The 24,892-nt window shown below is 44.3% G+C and overlaps 1 protein-coding gene and 1 long non-coding RNA gene across 4 annotated transcripts in view; both read right to left on the bottom strand.

The window, feature by feature from the left end:
* RCAN1 (regulator of calcineurin 1) overlaps positions 1-24,892 on the bottom strand; it is an 88,071-nt gene that overhangs the window by 4,910 nt on the left and 58,269 nt on the right. Inside the window, exons 1-2 of one of the 3 annotated variants that reach the window (XM_088793716.1) lie at positions 4,260-4,430; positions 1,348-1,521 (exon numbers count right to left, since the gene is read on the bottom strand). In XM_088793716.1, the coding sequence (XP_088649842.1) occupies positions 1,348-1,521; positions 4,260-4,415 (330 nt within the window). In that variant the 5' untranslated portion in view covers positions 4,416-4,430. Of the gene's footprint in view, positions 1-1,347; positions 1,522-4,134; positions 4,431-24,892 lie in introns of those variants that run through there. The other 2 variants (XM_019730258.3, XM_019730257.3) reach the window with 2 other exon arrangements.
* LOC109446640 (uncharacterized) overlaps positions 23,189-24,892 on the bottom strand; it is a 31,269-nt gene continuing 29,565 nt past the window's right edge. The window contains exon 3 of the long non-coding RNA XR_002137247.3: positions 23,189-23,394. This is a non-coding gene — a long non-coding RNA (uncharacterized LOC109446640). The remainder of the gene's footprint in view (positions 23,395-24,892) is intronic.

Genomic DNA, 24,892 nt, shown 5'->3' with positions numbered 1-24,892 from the left:
ATGGGGACCCAGGACTCCCACCCACCATGCTCTAAGGCTTCCCGCCCAGTGGCAGCCCCCCAATTCCCTCCCTCGGGGGCTCTGAATCAGATGCCAAAAGCAAGGAAGGAAAAAACATCCACCTTGCAGGAGATAAAACAAAAATAATAAGGAAAAATAACCTATGATCCTAGTTTTGGCTTAAAAGTTGTACGAGTGATTACAGGGCTGCCCAGAGAGATCTTATATCAAAACTTACCAGTTGGGGTTTTATTTGTATTTTTAACATCCACCCGCCCCCCAAATTTTCACAATGCATTTACTTTAATAATCATAAAAAGTGGTGGAGGAACGAAACAATTATTTAAGTGGAAGCCCACCAAATGCAGGAAAGAGTGCACTCACAACTAAGGGGCCAAGGTCAAAGCCTGTGCCTCGCCCCACCACTAGGGGGCAGGGCAGGACGTCCCAGCTCTAATTCACACTTGAAGAGCCGGCCAGTCAGCCTTCTCCCAGTCAGGTGGCCTCTCTAGGGGGTCTGCTTCCACCCTGGCGTGGGGGACTCTGAGCCCCGATGGCCCGGATGGGGGTTCGCTTTAACCAGGGAGCAGCTTCTGAGAAGCTCCTTCTCCTCTCCCGCCAGCCTGTGAGACCCCTGTTATATTGTCAAATGGAATTTTGTGAGCTGCCTTGAAGGTGGGTCACCTATCATGGAAGGTGGGGAACTGGAAGGCTGGTGAGCAGGAGGAAAAGCAAACCCACCCACAGTCCCCAACCCCTAGCCCTGTGAGTGCCCTGGGGCCAGGACCCCTGCTACCAGGAGGATTTCCGATCCTTTGCCACCTGACTGATTAATCCACATTTTTCCTTTCAAGCTGGGCCTGGCAGTCCTTTGTTGATGTGCATGGCCGCCTTGCAGACTATCAGTTGTCCCCGCATGGAGCAGGCTGCCCAGAGCCTGCACAGAGCGGGGATCCACTCTGGTCTGCTCTCCCTGGTAAAGGAGTCACTAGCGTGGACCCTCCAGCAAATTCATGGAAACCCACAGCACACATCTTAGGGGTCCAGAGTGGCCACGCCCACACACTGCACTCTACAACCTTCCAGAATGAACAAGAAAGGCATTCTTTCTCCCATCAGTACTCAACCCAGGAAGGCCAGGGGTCATTTCTGAGGTCACTTTCAAATAAACCCTGATGCTTTCTTAAAATAGGTGAGATACTGAAATTTTAGAGGATGAATTTTGCCTGTCTCAGGATGACTTCTTGGAGTTTTAAATCAATGTATAACATTATCATTGTCTAAGCTACTTTTGAGAAAGGTGGGAGGGAGAGGGAAGAAGCATGCCTATCAACGAGCTTGACTCACCTGAGCAAAATATAATTTCATTTCCTTTCCAAGAAATTCAGTCTTATGTAGCTGGAGTCTGGCATCTGCAGCAGATAAGGGGTTGCTGAAGTTTATTCTGACACGTTTGAAGCTCTTAAAATACTGAAAGGTGATATCCTTGTCGTATGTCCTAAAAAGGGATTCAAATTTGGCCTGAAAAACAAAAATAAAAGGAGATAAAAATTACCTGTATATGACCGTTGACTAGACGACTTCATTACATTTCTTATTGAGGAAGTGAATCAATTATTAATGATTTCAAGAACACCTAAGTTCTTAGAGAAGACAGAACCAGCCTTCCCCTCTGAGGAGATTCTGCTTTCTTCCCTTTTATTTCTCAAACAGATGATTTTATAAGAAAGGAAGAATGCATGATTGATTGGCTAAATTCATTTAATAAGCATAACAATTACCAGTACTTAAACACTTATTATACTCACAGAAACATTCTTTTCAAAGTAGAACGAGCATTTCCAAGGAGGTGCACTTTAGTCACTTATCACCCCTCTGGCCTGACAGTTCCTATTCCAGTGACCTTTCTCAGTCTAGTGAACTCCATTCCCACCCCTCAGTTTAGGACGTTGCTGTGTACATCAAACATTTCTTTAGGGCTTAAAAGCACTGGAGCTAATTTGAGAAAACCATTTTTATTGAATTGGAAAGCAATGGAGTTAATAAAAAGCCTTTCATTTCTTAATGTAAAGGAAGTGTTTTTAAAAACATTCCCACTGTTGTTCTGCCACTCAATCTGTTGCTTTTTTACTCTCTAAAATAACACTGATTTTTTAAAAAAATGAATAGACTGTAAACAGACACATCTCTGCATGCTGGCTTTAATATAATATGGACAGATCTAGCTCTGGTGTGACAGGGGCTAGTGAAAATTACGAAACACCGTGAGCTGTTGGAATTGAAATGCCCGAGTTCAATGATTGCACGCTGAGGTTCAGGAAAGAGCTCATCCGCCTTCTGGGAAAGGTCTGAGGAGAGCCCTCCTGGGCTGGGTCCTGGGCTGGGGGTGCCAGTTGGGTGTTGGTGGGAAGGGAGACACTAGGAGGCCATTGCAGTCCCTCAGGATTCCAGCCAGAGAGGGAGATAATGGGCAGTCAGACTTGGAGGAAGGTTATATGGACTTTCAGTGGCACAGGAGGGTGGATGGGTCAGCGTGCCCTCTACACAGGCGAGGGGTACAGAAGAGGAGGCGGGACCCCCAAAGTACCTGGGAAACCTATGGAAAGCACCGTGTTTCTGCAGAGGGGAGAGGGGATTCCGAATGAGAGAGAACATCTTCAAGAATATTCAGTGCCAGGCAGCAGGGAAGGCCTCCTGATATGTGCTCCCCATGGCTGCATGCCGGGCAGGTCTGGTGTCCCCACTGCTGAAGTGTCTCCACCCAGGTGGCTTGCTAAGGGGCAGTGGGAACAACCACAAACTTTCTCTCTTGGAATTCCCTGGCTTTTCCTTAGGTGATGGAAATCTCTGTGACTTTCCCATGAGGGCTTTTGCAGGGGCAAGAAATGAGAAGGAATACAGAGCAGAGGCGTCACATCTCTGGCCACCTGTGGCTTTTTTCTCCACCTCTCCAGAGCGTGGGCAAGTTTCTGGCATAATGGTGCCTGCGTAAATGTGGAATTTCGCATGACCTCATCAATAGGCACTGTGACAAACTGTGTAGTTTTGAAGTTACGACTCATAATTGCGGAGAGGTGACTTTGATGAATATTTTTAGAATACAAGTCAGGGCTCAAGACCAGAACACAAGAGAATGTGTGTTATCTTAAATCCATGTTACTATTACAGCGTTCTTTCATATGTTCTAATAACTGATAGCTAGTTATTATAGTTGTTGAATGGCATCTCTACTTAACTAAATCAGCGATTTTACTCACATAAGGCTTATATTAAATACATGTACTTTTAAGCACAGGATGTGCTCTAATACCGAGTTCAAAAACTACAGCCCCGGCTGGCAAGCTTGGTACACGATTGTGGAGTTAAATTTGATTTAAGAAAACAACAACAACAAAAACCCTCCACACATCCCAATATAACTTCGAGGATAAAGCATGTAACACAAACACCAACCCCCAAACAGCACATACAGATTCATTCATATACAACATTGTTAAAGATCAATTACATAGCTGTGTAGGTACTGATGAAAATCTTACATCTTAATCAAAAGAAGAAGAAACGCATAGTAACGAAAATTACTAATTGTATTAATTACCATCAGTGAGAGCTGCTTCCCAGGAGGTACACTTATCTCACACTTACGTTATTTATCCAGTTTTATTATTTGCTATTGCTGCCTTTTCTCCAGCTACAGAAATCTGGAAACTTGGGGACAGGCCCCTGTGATGACTGCAAACATACAAATACCTTTACAATGTTTATTTCCTAAGATAAAATCAAATTATTCTGAACACTAGATGTCAAAGCGAAACATTCTATTTACTGTCAGAAAAGACCTCCTTCTAAAAAGTTTACCCAGAATGAAAAACAGAATGCCAAAGGTCTGCCTTACCAGTTGATCAAGGGACCTGGATGTTTTCAAACACTGAGAGCTTTAAAAATCCCTTCACAGTTAATCCCCTGGGAGATCGCTTTTGATTTTTAAGACTCCAAGTATTTTGGATTTATTTCAAAACCTCCAAACCCACGAGAGAGCCACATACCACCCCCCCTCAAATATTTCAGTTAACAGTCCCAATTCACGTAATGCTTTGAAAACTCTCAAAAGTCACATTATATTAGAAGCCTTACCCTGGTTTCACTTTCGCTGAAGATATCATCACTATTTGCCACACAGGCAATCAAGGAGCTAAAACTGTAGTTAAAGTTTCTAAAGTGCATCTCGCTTTCCTACAGCAAAAGCGCTAGAGACTCACGCAGTCAAGCCCGGAGTGAAGTTCCTTTACAAGAGGCTGGAGTTTCTTTCTCGAGCCAAGGCTTATAAAGCACCGAGGTCCAGCCCCCTGGGAAAAAAAACCACAGCTTCCAGCGCGTCCTGTTTGGACAGCAAATTCCTGAGTCAAGTCCTGCATGCTTGCCGGCAGACAGGGACAGAGTGTAAGTTTCTACTGGAAAGAGGTGACGTCAACACCTTAGTCATTTTCCCTATGCTAATTAACTTTGCTTGGGGAGGATGGAAAAAACGGCAGAGGTTTGCTTTGCAGCTGCTTTATCAACCCCTCTTGCAGCATAGTTTCCACTGGTAGTAATTCCATTCAGCCGCTCAGACACCATGCTCCTGGGCTGAATGGGACGACCCTTCTTAAGATGGAAAATGTTACAAAAGAAAAAGGAGGAAGGTCTGCAGCAGTAAACAGTAATTAGCCTCCAGGGAACTTTCAAGGCTTTGGGAAACCTGGAAACCAAAGTCTTGGCAAGTTTTCTGATCCCTGTTATTTCCTGAAAAACAAGCAAAGTTTCATATTGGGGTATTAGAGAAAACATCTGAAATTTGTCTTGGTCAATGAACTCTGTTTTTAAAGAAAAAAGTGGAATTCATTTTGAAATACAGCTTTCCCCCAAAAAATGAATGTCCTAATTTCCACTTGTATTTATTCCTCAGGCAAGAGAAGCGATCCTCAAGCAATGCCAGGATTTTCATTGGAAAACTTTATTATTATAATTTGAGAAGTAGGAATCTGCAACACTTTGATCATTTCCTCACAGCTACTGAATTCAGAGAAAGCTACAAAAACATTTTAGAGAATCTAGTGTCTGAAGCTGAGAAAAGAAACATTAAGAGGTCATCCCGTGTTTAGACTCAAAGATGGAAAGTTTTTTGTTTTTTTTTTAAATAGGAAAGGAAGAAGTGGAAAGAATGTACACTACAGTTGAAAAGTTAGTTCAGCTGGCCTTTTTTCAGGTAAGATGTCTGGTCTGGAGAAGCATCCTGGGATGGCAGGACGCCCGTTCTTTCAAAAGGCTGCAAGTCTTTGAACTTCTAAGCACTTTACCGGTTTAGATCCCTATGGCAGTCTGGGTCCTAGGTCCTCCCCCAATTCCATTATCACCTAAAAGCACTCAAGTTATTTATAAAGACATTCTCTGGTCTAGAGACACACAGGGACACCTTATAAGTTTCCAAAAGTTAAATGGAACCCTACCATTCACATTTAAAGATTAACTTCAAAGAACCATTAAAGTCAGCCAATAATAAAAGGAATATATACAACAGGAAAAAAACAAACGAGAACATTAATCCCTCCAAAAAAGGAAAAGCGAACTCTTCTTGGATGAGTGAACGTTGCTTAATTTCAGAGCACGGTGCCATATTGCCAACTGCAGTTATGTAAGAAACCAGTTATGGTGTTTGCTTTGCCAAATTACCCGTAACTCCCTACCTGCAAAGATCTAAATGCATATATTCTAAAAAATGTTTGGAACACAAACAATACAATATGCATCAAACACCAAGGGGAAATGGTCACAATGGATGGTGCTTGGCGACGGGACTGTGTGCTTGGATGTGCTGTGTTCGTTTCCTCAGGGCACATACAGACTTTGGTGGTGCTGGTGGTGGTGGTGTCGGTGTGGGAGGTGTTGGGGGAGGCTAAGGGGAAAGGGAGGAGGAGGTAGGGGACACACAACTGCATTCCACTCCATAGGGGTTGGGGACCTCTCTGAAGTGTCTTCCCTCCCTCAGCTCCAACCCCTTCCCCTCCTTTTCTCTTTCTCCTGGAGTCCACTTTGGCAAAATGAGTTGAAAGGCGATCAGAGGAGACTAATTTCACTGTCTTCTTTGGTAAAAAGATCATGACACAAAGCTCCAGTTCAGTTGTGGGGGCAAATATGAAACATTTCTGTTCCTTTGAGAAAACAGTCCTGCACTCACCCGAATTTACAATGTTGGTTTAATTATATGGATGAAAAGAGAAAAAGAATAGTGAGGTATTTGAAGATTGTTCAACTGTCTTTGCTCATAGAAATAAATGATAAAAGATTGACCTTTCACTAGGCTGCCCAAAAAGTCTAATAAAACATATTCTGTGGCTGCCTTTGAACTGATTTTAAACGCCATCTGAATCAAATTTAGTGAACTGAGTGCTTCCATTTTTACATCAGGGAAAGGGGTTCAAAATGGTGGCCAACTGTAGGAAACCTGGATAGAATGCTTTTGGCAACAATCACCAGGCCCAAAGGGTACCAGGGCCCTATGGCAGGACAGAGGGCACCTCGCGTTCACCAGCGCAGGCTTCCTCAGCTACAGTGTGAGAAGTATGGAGCACATTCGAGTTTTGAAAGTGTGCCAGGCTGAGTACGTGGCTCCTTCATGGCATTCCAACACCCTAGCCTGCCAGGGGCACAGACTCCAGTCCCTGTACCCAGAGGTAACACTGCTTTAAACTCATCTCAATTTCCCTTCCTCTTCTAAGCTGACAGCTTGTGTTAGGGATGCCGCTCTTTGACTCCATGTCTATTACACACGAACTTGGATTTCTAAACATTCTACACAAAATAATTTATTTTGTAAATAGTGACTTATCCCACCAAGAATAAAAATGGACCCAAAAACAAGTATTAAAAAATTGAATTTCAAAATAAACAAATGGGACTATATCAAACTGAAAACCTTCTGCATAGCGAAGGAAACCATCATCGGAATGAAAAGACAACCTCCTGGATGGGAGAAGATATCTGCGAATGACAAATCCAAGTAGGGGTTATTATCTAAAATACATAAAGAACCTATACAATTCAGCAACAAAAACCAAACAACCTGATTTAAAAAATGGGCAGAGGATCTGAGTAGACATTTTTCCAAAGAAGACATACAGATGGGCAAGAGGCACATGAACGTATGTTCAAAGTCACTAATTATTAGGGAAATGCAAATCAAAACCACAATGGGATATCACCTCACACCTGTTAGAATTGCTATTACCAAAAAGACAAGAAATAACAGGTGTTGGAGAGAATGTGGAGAAAAGGGAACCCTTGTGCATTGTTGGTGGGAATGCAGATTGGTACAACTGCTATGGAAAACAGTATGAAGGTTCCTCAAAAAAATTAAGAATAGAATTACCATATGATCCAGCAATTCCACTTCTGAGTATTTATCCGAAGAACACAGAAACACTAATTTGAAATGATATATGCCTCCTATGCTCACTGCAGCATTATTTACAGTAGCCAAGACATGGCAACAACCTGTGTCCATCAATGGATGAATGGATAATGAAGATGTGGTACATATATACAATGGAATACTACCCAATCATAAAGGAGAATGAAATCTTGCCATTAGACATAACATGGATGGACCTTGAGAGTAAAAGGCTAAGTAAAATAAGTCAGAAGGAGAAAGACAAATACCGTATGATTTCACTCATAGGTGGAATCTAAAACAAACAAACCAACCCAAGCCAAATTCATAGATGTAGAGAACAGATCGATGGTTACCAGAGGGAAAGCGCGTTGCGGGTGGATGGGTGAAGGAGGTCCATTGTATGGTGCTGGATGGTAACTAGACCTTTGGGGATGATCACTTTGTGGTGAATACAGATGTTGATTTGTAATGTTATACACCTGAAACTTATATAATAATAATAAAAACAACAACGACAAGTCCAAACTAACCTCTAGTGACCAAAAGCAAATCAGTAATTGCCTGGAGCCAGGGTTGGAGGGAGGTATGGCCTGTAAAGCGACAGTAAAAGTCTTTTGGGGGCGATGAAAAGCTTGTCTTGATTTTAAGTGGAGATTTCACAGGAGTATAGAACTGTCAAAACTAAATTGTACACTTTAAGTTTATGAAATTTATTTTACATGCATTATTCCCCAATAAAGTTGGTAAGAAAACAAAAATAAAAAGTCTTTCCTACTTGTATATACTTTGTGGTCTGGGAGACAAGTGCATTCTTGCTTTTTGTCGGTTCGATGGATATGAATGATTTGAAGGAAGCAGAGCCAACTGCAATGTGTCATTAAAACTCTTGAAAAGCATACCAAAAATTGCACTCAGAATAGTAAGACTGAAACCAGAAATTAAAGGACGAATGAAATGCTTTAGTCAACTGAAAGCTTTAGATGTTTTGCATTTCTTCCCTTCACACCATAAAAGTTTTAAATGAATCTCTTTAACCTGCATTTGCTTCCAAGCAGTGAGAGCATATTTTCATTAAGACGTTTCTATTTTCAGCGAGGAAAAATTGAGGTTTATGTTGAAGTCCATCATTCCCATTACAGCATTCCTAAAGTATTGTTAGGATGACCTCAGCATGCCCATTTAGACACCCCAAGGACGTTACAATTTCGCCAAGAATGTGCCGCCGGTGAAACTTTCTACCAAATAACCAGACAGGGAAACTGAGTTTTGACTTTGTTGTGCAAACCAAAGCAGAGTGAAGAATGAGGAAATTTGCGTAAGATCTCCTGGTTAGGAAAATGACTTGCCTGATGGAGATAAAAGTTGTCAGTGCGTTTATCTGGAATGCTAATAAAGCTTGCTTTTTAGTAGAGCTTTTAGCTTCTGAGATAATGGAATAGCTTTGTTATTATACCGTATTTGTAGCCCTTCCGTCTATAATCTGGAGCATTGTTCCCCCAATTGAAGCTGCAATTCAAAAGGAAAACATGCGGGCTCTTTCCCTCACTCATCTTTATCGTTTCTCTGTCTAAAAGCTGTTATTCACTGAGGAGAGTGTCCTTATAAACTGGGTTAGCATCAAATTTGGGGTTTTGGTGAGGAATGAACAATGTGACATGGGCACAGTCCGTGAAACTATCAGTGGTCGATGCACATTAGTTGCGTTTCTGTTTCCCATTTCACTGATAAAGATACTGAGATTCAGAGGGGGACACTGCTCAGGGGAGCCAGGTCTCATCCTGGTCTTCCACGCTCATACCATGGACCTATGGCCGTGACCTTTGGTATTGTAGACTAGTTTATTCTTTCATCCAAGCATTGTTCAAAATGAACAAAACAGACAAAACTCCTGCCCTCATGGAGCTTAAATTCTTGAATGGGGAGAAAAGAAAAAGGAAGGAAACAAGAGAAATGGGTAAAACAGACAGTATGTTTAGATACTATCATACCGTGTTTCCCCGAAAATAAGACCTAGCCTGACAATCAGCTCTAATGCGTCTTTTGGAGCAAAAATGAGTATAAGACTTGGTCTTATTTTACTATAAGACCGGGTCTATAATATAATATAATATAATATAATATAATATAATATAATATACCGGGTCTTATATTAATTTTTGCTCCAAAAGACGCATTAGAGCTGATTATCCGGCTAGGTCTTATTTTCGGGGGGAAACGGTAAGTGCTGTGAATAAGGCAGAGAGGAGAAGTAGGAAACGTTGGGAAAGGAGACGTTGAAAGACCAGTCAGGTAAGTGGTCTCTGAGCGATTACATATGTATCACACCTGAAGGGAGTGGGGGAGTGAACCAGGGGGTACTGGGGGGCAGGCCCAGGGAACAGAAGGGACAAAGGCCTCAGGTAGGAGAACGCTAGCAGGCTGAGGGTGGCCGCAGTGGAGGGACACAGAGGAAGTGGTTGGGAACGAGGCCATGAGACGTTAGCCACTGGAAGGGCTCTGGCGTGTATGATGACTGAGGTGGGAGCCATCAAAGGGTTTTGAGCAGAGGAGGGACAGGACCTGGCTTCCCTAACACAGAGCCACTCCAGTGTCTGGGCTCAGAATGAGCAAAGGGACGGGGGGGAAGCACGGTGTCCAATGAGGCACGAGGCCTCTAGCTGTGGAGCTTCCAGGCACGCCTTCAGTGGTGCCCGCTTTCCTCAGTTCCCTCAGCTGGCTCCTCCCTTGTCTCTTCTCTACCTGTCAAACTCCTATTCATCCTTTAAAGCCCATCACAAATGCCACTTCTCCAGGAGGCACCCTCCCATCTAAATGTTCTCTCCTTCCTTTAACCCTGGTGACCCCCAGGCTCTCACCACAGTCTGCCTGGTATCCTGGTCCTGTTCTTACTCAGAGATCTCCCCATCGCAATGGGAGCTGCATGAAGACAAAGCTGCTCACTCGGGGGCTGCCTGGAGATGCGGATAAATGCATGTGAAGTTCAAGGGCTGCACCAGGGGGGCCCATCTGACACAGGAGAAGGGCCAGAATTCCCAAGGCGTCAAAGGGCCATGGCCATTTGTGTCCCTGAATGGAGGGCGGCTGTGTCTGTGGTTTGAGCAAAGGTCGTGCCATTCCGACTTGTCAGAGGAGGTGCTGCAGCATTGGTAAAGCACACGTTTGCTCAGTGGGTGCCAGTCACATCCCTGGGTGTGCTTCCTCTGTCCTTGCTGTGGGGCCTCGCAAGATGCCCAGGCACAGGGCTGCCCCATCAGCTGCAGATTCTGAGGCCCCACCCTACGGGACGCCACCGAAGTTTGTGATTCCTCCTGTGGGTCCATGGCAGGAGCCTTGACAATTCTTTGATGTGTCGGCAGAATGTATTCAACTTAATATATGTTCACCTCGTCTATTTTAAAATACCTATTTTTACGGTGTGTTTTATAAGGTGCCCAGTGTAGAGTAGAAACTGCATAGAATTTACAAATAAAATGTTTTTACTGGCAGATGTACTCAAAAATCTTTTATCAGTGAAGACCATAATCAAAAATGTTTGGACATATTTGTCTAAGCAGTACTGTGATTAAATTCCCAACCTTCTTTAGCGTCTTCATAACCAGCAAACGTAAGAAAGAGAACAGGAAACTATTCTTTTTGATCTCTAAAGGAATTTCCACTTTTGTTCCCTTTTTGAGGTGATCAGGGTATAGGCCAAGGGAGCCCAGATTTGAGCTCAGGAATTTATTACGCTTAGCCTTGGCCACAGGGAGGGGCCTCCATTTCAAAGAAAATGTAACACAAAGCAGATAATCTTTTTTTCTGATGGGCTTTGAGGGTTCTCAGCAGAACGCTCTAGACAAAACAGGCAAGTGCTGGTTTCCCAGTACAGAGGATGATGCCTAAGACTGGCAAATCTGAAATGAAAACTGAAACATCTTAAATGAAAGTCACCTTTTCACTTAATAAACATTAATCTGAATTTGCGGCTAACACAGAAGAAACGATACTAACACTAAACGTTAGCCAGGCATGGTTCTCATACTTTGAAAAACATGGAAAAGCATGAAATAGCATTTGCTACTTTGCATAGATTAGTACAAGATAGCATACAAATACTATGCATTTCTGGGATAACACAGAACTTTCAGTTACTTAAATAAAAAATATGGTTGGCTTATTGATGGCCGGAGTGGAAAGGATGGATGCAATGCTGAACATGCTAAACATGTATTTTAGCAATATGGCAATGTGTCCTGTTAAAGCTTCTAGTGGAAATAAAGAACAATTACAATCATTAAAGAAAGAAAAAAAAGGAAGGAAGGAAGAAAAGAAGTGAGATAAAATAAAATGAAATAAAATAAAATAACCAAAGGATTGGGGAAAAATAAAGAGGAAGTGTGAACTCAGATTGATACTTTAAGAGAGGTCACAGTTCCTGTAAGATTTCATCTTGTTTGTTAAATTCCATGTGCGCTGGAAATCTCTTTTCCTTATTACCTCAGCTTTTCCTTAGTACATAAAGATTAACCGCTGCTCTGGAACTTCTTGGAAACACACCCCTTGCAGTGCTTAAGATGGAGAAATAGCCATAGGTCAAATCAAAACTATACTTAATGACTTGGAGACCAGCAGCTGTGGGCTAAGGGAGGTAGCATTTATGTAGAGATGACTGGGGCCAGAGGCACCTTAATTAATCATTCCTTCTTTGCTCTCTTTCGTCTATTCCTCTCCAGACCCACCTTGCTTTAATTAGTGATTTTCACGTCTGCTTTGATGGCATTCTCGGGCAGAGGCACAATCCTGCGGTGACTGGGAAGCCTGGGCGAGAACTGTTGTACAAGACTGGGCTGGTGCCTGTCGGCTACATGCTCATCTGTCACCAGCACCTGCTCGGCGCTCATTCCAGCACGAAACAGCTTTCACAACCCTATACTGATTCATTCCCATCAAGCAAATCCCTTTACATTCAAAGCTGAGTTCTACTTGCTGGCGTTCACGCTGACAAACAAGCCCTTGTTCCTTATTTGTCATGTTCCATACTCATCTCGGAAGAAGTGACACAACTAAATCCTGGCCAGGATGTGTGCTGCTGCAAGGCCTAGAGGCCGGATCTCATTCTGGTAGGTTCTTCCAGGGAACCTGGGGATGAATTGACGTCCCTGTCAATACCGGAGGGTAACGGGCTAAATGTAAGTAGAAGATGAAAAGAGGAGAAGGCCACAGAGAAAAGGAAAAAGAATGGGGGAAAGTTGTGACCTGTGAATCTTTTTTATTTTTTATTTTATTTTATTGGGGAATATTGGGGAACAGTGTGTTTTTCCAGGGCCCATCAGCTCCAAGTTGTTTTCCTTCAATCTAGTTGTGGAGGGCGCAGCTCACTGGCCCATGTGGGAATTGAACTGGCAACCCTGTTGTTCAAAGCTCGCACTCGAACCAACTGAGCCACCCAGCTACCCAGAAACCTGTGAATCTTTAATACCAGACATAAACACATTTGTTGATAACTTTTCTATGCAGAGTTTGTATCCACACCCAATTAAAAAACCCAGGAGTCAGCTCAGAACTCATTTTTCACGAAGTTCAGGAGAAGAGTGTGCTATGCCCTCTTACTCTTTCTGTTCCCACCCATGGGCCCCTTTTCCTTCTCTGTAGTTGAGAAGGTATCACCAGGGCCATAGCATATGCTGTTTCTACATGTACACTGCCTTCTTCGCTGATTATTTAGAAGTCTGATAAGTCCCATGCGAAGTATATTCTGTCATCTGCATGAGGGTAACACAGTGATTCAAAACATACTTAAAAAAACAAGGAACTTTTAATATAACCACGAAACCAACAAGACCCCGCCACAACTTGGATATTGACCCTTGCCATCAAAAAAGAGAACACTTGTGCCAACTTTATTGGGAAAATGTGGGCCCTCATGTCACGTGACTAAACGTGGGCAGCTTCTTTGCCTCAGAGCGTCTGAGGTGTAAGAGCGGCCCTCTTTCCAGCAGGTTTAGAACGGCCAGGTGAGTTCACCGGTTGTGAATTGGCAGCTCCCCAACATTAAAAAAAACTAGTTGTCAATACTTGAAAATTGGGAGGTTTCACACGGATAGAATTTCTGGCTGCTCTGGGGAAAAGAAAGAAAGATGTGGCAATTCGGGGCTCAGAGGCCCATGTGGCTTCGGGTGAACCTGTGGCTAAACACGTGCTCTCAAACACCCACGGCCCCATCCTCCCTGACCCCAAAGGCATTTGAATTTTGACCCTGTTTTTATTTAGTAAGTCATCAAAAATAGTTGCCTACTGTGAGCCAGGCACTGTGAGTGGTAGGGGTATACACATGGCAGCTCACACATCCATCCCCATGGTACAAAAGGTGCTATGTCAAATAATCTTTAGAGAATGTATTTAAAGACCATGTCCCTCACTCCCCATACAGCAATTCTTTAGGTTTTTTTTGTTTTGTTTTGTTTTTTTCTGGCCGCTTCACTGGTCCCAATTTCCACGGGTGATTCCCGAGTGCTTGCAGGATGTTCTTCCCTACTCCTGAAATTATACTGTAATGCAAGTGAACGGTGGAGACATTATTCTAGGGATGACCTAGATTCTGCTCAAACGTTTATGAATCACAGTTGGTTTCTTCTGTAATTGTTAGTAAGATGTGGTTGGGCCACCCCACGGAGGCGGACCATATGGCAGAGAATCTGAAACTGAATACACTACAGAGATGTCTATGGAACAGGCTTACGATGAATGGCGGCAGAAAGGTTTTGACACGACGGACAATGGAAGACATGGTGAGAAAAATGATCCGAAAGTAGACGGAGATCCAGGGATTTTCAGGGTGAGGTTTATTTTCAGGATTGTTTTTGATAGTTTTTTAAAAGACCATTTTGAGAAGATAGCATTTTGAAGTGCTCTTGTAAAAATCTAGGCTAGTCTGATCAATCTCAGGTTGACGTAACTGTCGGGAAGATCGTGCCTACCATCATCCTTTTCAGAAACCCTCCCAGTGAGTTGGGGCTACCCTGGGCTCTTTCATACTGAGGGAGGTCATGGTGAAACTACTGCCCTCGTGTGAAATTATGTGGCATATACAGTGACCCACTGCTGGCGTCTGCTGCGCCCTCCCCTCCCCCAACCTTCCAACTAATCAATAAACCCAACAGGTACTGGCTGCTTCCAGACTGTGGTCAGTTCTTGTGCAGGACGTTTATCAGGGTGTGCTTCTGGGATAGCACCCAGGGAAGGGCGGGCAGGGGAGGGGAGAAAATGGGACCGAGCAGAAGGAGAGTGGAGCTACCATGCGGGCCCAGTGGAAGCCTCCCTGGCCCCGTGGGGAGTTCTGAAGATGGGACGACCCTACTTAGAACACAAGCACTGGGGCTTGATGTGCCAGCATTGGTCGGCTATGGGACCAGTGGCTACCTTGAGAAGGGGGAGGGAAGGACGTAGAAAGATGGCTCTCCTCAGCCGAAGTAATCTGCAGGTGGGGCGACTGCCAAGGGCAGCTGGGAGGCAAATCCTTTATTCCTGAAGGGACCTGGGGTGTGTCACAGTATCCACCAACCAATCAATCAACCAACCAACTAACCAACCCACCGACCAGACCTAAGTTCGAAGATTTGTACCCCATGTTAACCATCGAAAATTTCTCCCAAATATGACAGACTTTGAAGTGGACACCACGAAAATACTACTGATTCCACTCCAGATCTGAGCTCATCTGGCCATGTAAGGCACTTCAAAAGGAATATGGTAAAATAAGTAGTAAACTCAATAGCTTAAACTTTCGTTATAAACCGGCTCAACTCAAACCCTGAATACTGACCCAACACGTTCACTCCTAGGAGTTTGTTCTAAGGAAATTCTCCTGGCTATGGGCAAAGAGTTAGATGCCAATACATTCGCTGCATTGTTGCTTATGCAAATAACAGACTAGAAACAACCTAAACGTCCAATCAGTGACCAGCTAATAAACACAATGAAGCCATTCCACAGAACCACTCACACTCAGGAAGTGAAAACTATCCGATGACATGAAAAGATGTTCACAACTTGCTGTTCAGAGAAAAATGCAGGTTACAAAGCAATGTTTGTTGCCGTGACTCCATTTGGGTGAAAAGGAAAAATATACATGGTAGTATTAAAGATCTCCTATTTTTGCTTATTTGGATTTACTAGAACTTCCACAATGAACATTTCTTCCTTTTATAATAACAAAAATGCTTTTCTCTTTCCCCTCCCCCCACTATTTTATGTCAATGGCCACAAAAACCATAGTTAACAGACACTATTAACTAGCTACATAAGGTTAAAGGTTAGTCGGAGAGGAAATTTACACCTCTTTTTGCATAGAGATCGGGTCTCATGGCCTTTAATTTCTTTGCACTGTATTTGTTCTGCGCAATTCCCAATCCTGGTGTTTTTAACCCATTAATATTTTGGAGTGCCAACTGTTGAAAGAATTCCATTTCTTACCTTTCTTACCTAATGCTTTGAAAAACAGGGATGTCACCACAAAACATTTATTTTGCTTTTCTGTGATAATCTCTCCTGTCAACAGGGTTTATCTGGTGAAATGCCCAACTATTTAGTTGTGTCGACAGCTCCTCACTAGGCTGTCTGCCTGCCAGGAGACAGTCGTGATTCTGTCCTGTTCCGTCAGTGGGTGGCTGGGTCAGGTTCTGCTTTAGTGTGAGCTGGTCTCACACAGCACATTCTGGCGGCTCTGAAGGGTGGCCAGCAGAGGATATCTGATGTTCTTCAGAAAAATCTCCCTATCTTGAAAATGACTCCCGTGCAATGCCTTTTCTGAGCAAAACTATCACATTCTTTCTTGTCACTGCCATATCCTCACATCTACTCCTTCCACATCTGCGTTGTTTTCTCCATTCTTCTTGCTGTCCCAGGATCACACCAGGTCTTTTCTTGTTGGGATGGTCCTACCCTCTGCATCTCCCTTTTAAGAAGACTGCAATGTTATCTAATGATTTTTTTCCCCATTGCAGCATTAACGATGACAGCTGTTTAATGGATAAGACCTCCCAGCAAATTTATATCTAATCAGCACATTCTGGAGATCTAAATCTCAGCCCCAAAGGAATGTATCACTAAGGGGAAAATTCCAGGCAGCAACCAGTTATAGCGGAAAATTCCCTGGACAGGTGGGCTCTTGTGGGGCCAGGTGCTGCCTACCTGGAGATGACACACATACTTTTTGAGCACCTACAATGAGCAGATTTGTGGGTGACTGTTTGGGGTTAAGAACTGACTTCCAAGCCTAAAGGAAAACCACTCATTTGTTCATTCATTCAACCACCATTCATGAAGGATCTGCTATGTGCCTTCTCCAACTCCATGACTGGGTCAAATTACACCTATTACACATTCTCACAACACTGGGAACCTCTAGTTTTTAGCATTTTTCACATTTTAATTGGTTTCCTCCACTAAACTAAGTGCTGCAGACCAAGCCATGGACCCTGGAACACTTAAGACCCTCCATAAATATTTGTTGAATGAATGCACGCAGCTAAGTATCTGACTCTTCACTGGAGATGCAAAGAGCAGCAAGGCATAGCCACTCCTTCAAAAAGCTCATTGTCGAATAAATCGAGAAACACTTACTAAGCCATGAGCAGGTGCTCAGTGCTCTACCACCGGTTTCAGTGACCCAGACACAGTGCCTGCCCCACATGCGCTTAACCTTGGAGCTTGGGAGACGAGACACAAACGGCAGCTCCAGTGACAACATAATAGAAATGATCTCCGTCCTGTGTTGCAGATGAAAAGAGCTCAGGGGGTGATCAGTGCAGACTAGTCCAGTACGGAATGACCCTGTCGCAATAAACACTTAGCCCTGTGACAAAGGCCTTGAAAATAGGGTTAGATTTCACATGGGTAGGAAAGGGATACACCCCTGTGTTTTCTCATTCCTACATCCTTTTACATTCCTAAAAGGGTATTAGGAAAGTGAACATTTCTTTCATCCACCATCATGCAGATTTAAATAATGCGCTGCTTTAAGGACATACGTACTTCACTCACATTGAACAAATTTCTTTGACTGCCTGTATTTTTGCATGGCACTGGTTAAATGCTAACATTTGTTAATCTGATGTAGATTTCTCGGGAAATCCTACTTTGGTATACTTTGATTTATTTCTAAAAACACAAACAATTCATGCAACACACGTGGCCACATTTTTAGGATTTTGATAAGAACATCAAAATAAGTAAATGAATATGTTAGACAAAAATCTTTTGTCATGTTATACATCTGTATTTGGGCTCAGGGAGTCATGTATCCGTAAGTGTGGGAGGGCTGGAGAGGGTGCAGGGAGATACAATAAAGACAATTCTGGCAGACTGAATTTTCTGGAGATGGCTGCCACAACATTTCCCATCCCCCGTGCTCTTCTAGAACCTCGCCATTCCCCCATCAAGAGGAGAGGTGTATGTCCCCTGCCCTTGAACATGAGAGGGCCTTTGTGGGTGCATCAACCAATACGATATGGTGGAAATGACACCCATAACCTCCGAGGCTAGGTCACAAAAAGCTGTGAACTTGTGCCTTGTTCTCCTGGAAGCCAGTCACCATGTTGTCAGGAAGCCCACGCAGCTTGCAGGGAGGCCAACGTGGAGAGGAGCTGAGGCCTCTGGCCCAAAGCCCTGGCTGAGCTCCCAACTGACAGGCAGCACAACTTGCCAGCTCTGTGAGTGTGACGTCTTGAGAGTGGGTTCTCCGGTCGCCAGCCAACGAAGGGGAGAAGAACCATCTCTGCATAGATTGTAGACTCATGAGAAAACTAAATAATTGCTGCTCTCTCAAGCCACTAAGTTTTGGGCGGTTTGTTTCACAGCAGTAGTAACTGGAATAACATTTCGGAGATGGAGAGAAGTGACAAGGCCTTGTTACTAATTAGACTTGGAAAGTCAGGAAGGAAAAACCAAAGTAATTAAGTGCTTTTCCACCTGCGACCAGAGGAGAGTGGCATCCTTGATAGGGGCAGTGGGAGAGCAAGGAAGGGCAGGCTAGGGGTTGAGGCGGGGCTGGTGAGTTCGGATTCTTGCCGTGTGTATATATTCAGACATATTTTATATAGTGTGCATGGCTGCTTTTTACCTGTGCATCTATGAGAGGCACATAACAGAGTAGGAAAGAGCATGGACTCTGGAGCCAGACTACCTGGGTTTGAACGCTGGCGCTGCCATTTCTTAGCTGTGTGACCTTGGGTGACGTTTTTCACGCCTATGTGCTTCAGTTTCTTTGTCTGTAAAAGGACAAAACAGAACCTATCTCATACAGTTGTGGCACTTACTGAGCTAATGTCTAAACAGGGTTTGGCACGTAGGACGTTTTGGAAAGTGTTTGCTATTTGCAAACGTGTGTCTTACATGGTGGTGGGGCAGGTTGAAGAATTGCTTCTCAAAGATGTTCACATCCTCATCCCTGGAACCTATGAATATGTCACCTGATGTGGCTGAAGGGACATTGCAGATAGGATTAAGTTAAGGACCTTGAGATCAGAGATGACCTTGGATTGTTGGTGGCAGGGGGCTGGAGGTGATCCCAAGGTCCTTATAAGGGGGGAGGCAGGAGGGTCAGAGTGGGAGAACAAGATGTGATGATGGAAGCAGAGATTATAGTGATGAGGGCCAATGAGCCGAGGAATGCCACAGCTTCTAGCGCCTGGAGGAAAGAACGAGCCCTGCCTACACATTGCTCTTAGCTCACTGAGACTGAGTTTGGAGTCTCAGCCACTAAATTGGTGGTAATTTGTTATAGCGGCACTAGGAAAAGAATCTAGATTTTACTCTTGGGAAAGATAGCTCTACAGAACATGGAGCAGATGGAGCAATGACAGGATGGCTTGCGGAATCAGTCAGTTACTCTCCATTTCCTCTCCTCCAGATTTAGCCTTGGTGGGACATTTTCTCTTGAGTCTTAGCATGGCCTAGTGGCCGAGGCCCCAGCTCATGCATCAGGTTGACCTGGCTGTGAGCAACGGCCCTAGCCCTCGGTCAGCTGGTGCCCACCAGCAAGGGCACAGTGGTCACTCACAGCCAGAATCTGTCCTGATTGGCTTGGCGTCCCTTCTAATTGGTCAGTGTCTATGAGGTACTAGTTGCTATATATTTTGAGTATTGCCTCTAGACTTAAAATTCTGAGTTTCCTCGTCTGTAAGTTAAGCACAGTCTAAGTCAAAGGTTATGGAATTAGTGTAAGTAGTTCTCAGACTGTGATTCCCAGAGCAGCAGCGTCTCACGACCTGGAAACGTGTTAGACGTGCAAAATTTTGCCCCACCTACTGGAGTCAGCAGGATTCTAAAATGGCACCAAGATCCCACTCGCTGGTTGACCCATCCTCTGTAATCCCCAGGCCTGGGGCCTTGATGGATTTATCCCATGATTAGGTCATTTTATGCAGCACAGTTTGTGGAAGTGAGACTGTCTAGGCTGAGCCCTTAAAGGGACCACACTCTTTCTGATGTCAGAGATTGGAGGTGAGAGAGATTCTCCATTGCTGGCTTGAAGATGGGGCGTAGGGGGGTGGTGGTGGTGGCAAGGAATGTGAGTGGAGGAGCTAGGGTAGCCCCATAAGGAAACGGGGATCTGAATATGTGTGAAAGCAGATTCTTGTCCAAGCCTCCGGACAAAAATGCAGTCCAGCTGATGACAGATTCCAGCCTAGTATGACACTGAGCAGAGAACCCAGTCACGTCACTTCTGACTACAGACCTGTCAGCTAATAAATGGGTGTTGTTAAACCTCTAAATTTGTGGTATTTCATTAGGCAACTATGGGATATATTTACTGAACCAGAAGCTCTGGGTTTTAACAAGCCCTCCGGACAACTGGGTGCACACTGGAATTTGAACACCTCTGGTGTGTGTAAAGGGAGCAATCAGGTTGGGTGAACTGCAGCTGCGGCTGTTGGGTCACTATGTGTCCTGAGGATCTTATGGCTCTTTTACTGCATTTGAAAACAATTTAAAAAGAACAAAAGAAAAAATATCTTCCAGGCTTACCCTTTTAGGTGTAAGATCAGACTGACATTCTACGAACACCAGACAAGGGGGCCACACAAAATTCCCTTTTCCCCTTTAACTTAAGGATCAAAGGCAGCTAGAGCTAAACTAATAAAGTACCTACAGAAGAAAAGTTTAATGGAAGTGGGTCGGGAAAGGGGGGGCCCTATCCCATACTCTGAGAGGCTGCAAACAGGGAGAGGTTGGCCCAAGTCTCTGAAGCTATGAAAACAGGGTCTACCTGATAGGGTAGCTATGAGAATGTAGAGAACATACACACAGGGCTCAGCACACAGCCTGGCACTTAGTAGGTGTACAGTCAGAGTGAACTGGTATCCATTCCCCTTCTTCTCCCTCCAGTTCATCCTTCTGCACACTTCTCATTTCTTCCAATTTTTTTTTCTGACTTTTTTTGATTGGTGTTAGGCATGGTTTATCTTTCTCCAGAAAAATAAATTTATTTTTTATCTGTATGTGTCTTTATACTTAAATTGGTTTTCTTGGAGACAGCATGTAGTTGGGTGTTTTGTTTTTTTTATCCACTCTGATAATCTCTGTCTTTTAATTGGTGCATTTAGACCACTGACGTTCAAAGTGATTACTGATTTAGTTGGATTAGCATCTACCATATTTATGACGGTTTCTGACTCTTTTTTAAATCTCTGCCTGTTTCTTCTCACCAACCTTCCTCCCACCTCTCTGGTTCGTTCCTGAACCATCCTCCATCCCTCCTCCTGTGAGGACTCCTCCACTTGAGGCTGCCCTGAGGGCCCTGTGGATGCCCAGGGGTGCTTTCAGGTAAGCTCGGGGAAGCCTGCTTCTCAGAATGATGGCTGAGAGCCCCACCAGTTCTCTGCGTGCTGCTTGACGGCGACAGGACCTGGCAGACCAGGAGGCAGACATGCCTTAGGATGCATTCTGGAAGGCGAGCCTCAGAAAGCACACCATGCAGCCCTCTTCTGTGAGACCTTCTGAACGCGGGCATTCGGAAACGGCCTGTCCTTCTCTTCCTGTGCGGCCTCCCGTGGCCTCCATTTGCTCTCAGGAGAAACCCAGCAGATTGAGCTCTCACTGCGGGTCCCACGCTCGCCCGGGCTGGGCCCCCCCCCGTGCTGACCCATCAGCGCTCCCCAGACCTGCCTTCACGCTGGACAGTCGTCATTTATGCTGCTTCCCCTGCCTGGAGCACCTCTCAGTTCCCACTAGAAGAACCATTGAAATATCACTCCTCGGAGAAGTTGGCCCTGGCCCCTCGGACGCGGTTAAGTTCTCTGTTAAGCACGCCTTTTCCTTCCTGGCACATATGACAACAGTTACGGGCCCTGGGTTTAGGCCTGGAAAATGACCCTGCTGTGATCTGCATACTTCCACGTCTAGCCCCGTTCTGGGTACTCAGGGAATGGCTTCATGACTATCTGTTGGCTGAATGTCTAAATGAATTAATGATCACAGTTTCTGTAAACTCCAAAATACTGATCTAAAAAGAAGGATTTAGGAAAAAAAAGAAAAAGAAAAGGTAATTGGCACCTTTTTAAACTTGTAAATGTGTGGGAGAAAATCTGATTTTCGGATTTTGGTCTGCCCCAGTCATTTGACAAGCATTCGCTGAGCATCTGCCCTGTGTGGGGAGCCACGCTGGTCCCTGGGAGAGGGACCATGTGAGTGAGACAGGGCCTTGCTCTTTGGAAGCACCCACTTTAGGTTGGAGTAACTGTCCTTCAAGTCTTAGCAAACAGCAGTGTGAGAGATGTGTGCCAAAGAAAAGGGAGCACCGAGTGCCTCTTAAAGGCTATGGATGTGAAGTTGAAGGCCAGGAAGGCGTTAGACAGATGGCGCCATTTATACGTGACTTTATGTTGACAAAGCTTAACAGAATTCTCTGGCCTACTGTCAGTGTTGACAGCTGCTGGGACCACCTTTCCTGAGCTCCAGGCCTGCAATCTCGGGCAGGCTGGACTGGCCATCTGCTGTCCAACAGCCCCACTGGCTTCTTAGTGGGACATGATCCCTCAGAGAAACCAAAGCAAAGGACAAAAGCAAAGCAAAGTCACAAGAGCAGCCCCCCATCCCCACGCCTTTCCATGTCACCTCAAGTTTGCTTCTTGCTCTCCTGGGGAGATTGCCGCATTGCACAAGGGGCAGTTTGGGCTGGTCTGCACGTGGTACCCACACTTCTAAACCGGCCAGAGGACAATCTGAGCACCAGCTGGACATTTTCTAAAACAAAGACTGTGTGTGAGTGGACTACATGGGTGAATACGGCCCCGCACAGGAAACTGACTTCAGCAATGACTAAGAAAGTCACTTTTAGAAACGAGGAAGTATAACTTGGGCTTCTTGTGGTTTCTGATGAAAACTGCTACAATGTGGGGCATGGATGAAAGGAAAACCCTGAAAAAATCAGTGTGGACACTCGCTTTGCTCTTCTGCAGAATGAGGGAGCTGAATTAGACGGGAAAGTCCTTTATGTCCTCATGTCTTATGAGCCTCTGATTTCTCTCAGGGTTTCTCAACAGGTACACAAATCACATTTCAGTTGAAACAATTTTTCCTTGTGCAGTCCTGTCCTTGCTTTCTAGACTGTTTAGCAGCCAGCAGGTCCCTTTTTCCTTGCCCCTCCCCCCCCCAATGCCAGCAGCCCCCCACCAGTCACTGCTACAACCCCACTGTCTCTCATGGATTTTCAAACGCCCCTGGGAGGATAACTCTGGGATCTAAAATTAAGCAGGCTTGTTCTAATATCCTAAGAATAGCTCCAGCACGCCAAACACATTCATTTAATTTCTTGTTCAGTAGGAAAGAATGACCTCTTTTAATATAAATCACCTTTGCAACATGTCATTTCAAACAGGTCTGAATCTCAACTGCTTGGCTGAAAAACACATGCAGAAATGTTGAAAGATTTCGGTCCATCTTGAATAAATGAAATCCCTCACAGATACCACACACTCTTTGATCACCTGAAGGATAGTAAAAGAAAGTGATTTACAGATATAAAATGGAGAACAACAAACATTTCAGTGACTCAGAAAATGGCTAGAAGTCACATCAGGCAAAAATTCACTTTTTTCCATTAAAAAGAAAAATGAAAAAACAAAAACCCAGCCTAATAACAACATCCTGCTCCAAACATTCGCAGGCAGAGAACTTGCTAAAATGTTGGCTCTAAGGAGAAATGACATAAACATATTGACTCTATGTACTTGTTTGCTGTTTCTTCCTTATATTAGTTTTTCATTTGTATGGAGATACCATTTTTTTTTGTTTCAAAGTAAATAGGCTTTAACTTAAAATCACTTACTAGTAAAACTGAGCATTAACGATTTTAAAATCTCAATAATGCTGCTAATATATCATCAACGGGTGTATAACTACTATTTACTTCAGAAGCTGATGCAAAGGAGATACTACAAACCTGAGGGTGAAAGAAAACTCCTTGCTTACGAGTAAAACCATCTTTGTAATTTGAAGACAAACACAGTGTCCTCAAACACCAATAAGCAAATAAGTTATTAGGACTCTTGAACTCAGAACGAGCAGAGGGCACAGGCGGCTTGCACAGCACCAGGAACTGAAGACTAGCAGGAAGCAGTTCAGAATAGCAGTGGGGTTTTCCCTGATATGTAGATTTTACAAGAAATGTTCAACTCCACTTGAGATACGGAAAGACAGTGTGTTTTTCCCATTGAAAGGGGAAACAGGAAAGGTATAAGTAGCTAGCCCCATAACTGTGTCCTATCTGGAAAATCAAAACAGTGGAGAAAATGGTTAGTCATAAGTGCGTGACTTACTGAAAATGACTTCTCTGGACTAGCAAGGACATACCTGCATGAATGAACATTCCCCAAACCGCTGCTTGGGGTCCATACTTTTGAAAGGTCTATGAAGTGAGCAAAGCAGTGGATTTGGGGGTGGTATTTTCTTTGGAACCCAAAGGGTCATAGAAAGATTCAAGCCCAGCTGCCTCTGGCCCCCAGAACCCCCAGAACCAAGAAGCAGTGAAGTCAGGGAATGGCTCCAGCCCAGGCCTGGGGACTCCTTGCATGTCGAGAGAACGGAGCATTTCCAGTGGAGCCAAGAGAAGACCGTTCATGTGCAGCCAGGTTGTTCCTCAGGCCTACTGCTCTCTGTACACCATGCAACCAACCCCCTCACGACCCCTTTTCATCTGCTCCTAGAGGCAAAAACCCCTAGGAGCAGAGAATTTGGGGAAAAAAATAGTCCCAGCAGAAAAAGTAAAAACCTCTCAGAAAGAGGCCAGGAGAATAAGATCAGGTACTTGGCCCATTGCTATGGATTGAATTGTGTCACCCACCCTGACTCCCAATTCATATGTTAAAGCCCAAACTCCAGATGTGAAGGTATTAGGAAGTGGGGACTTTGGGAAGTTCAGGTTTAGATAGGCCCTGAGGGTGAGACCCTCATGATGAGATCAGAGTCTTTACAAGAATTGGAAGA

Source organism: Rhinolophus sinicus, chromosome 17 (genome assembly GCF_057876585.1).
Source record: "Rhinolophus sinicus isolate RSI-liver-muscle chromosome 17, RSI-T2T, whole genome shotgun sequence".
Lineage (NCBI taxonomy): Eukaryota > Metazoa > Chordata > Mammalia > Chiroptera > Rhinolophidae > Rhinolophus > Rhinolophus sinicus.
This window is presented reverse-complemented; position numbering and strand designations above follow the sequence as displayed.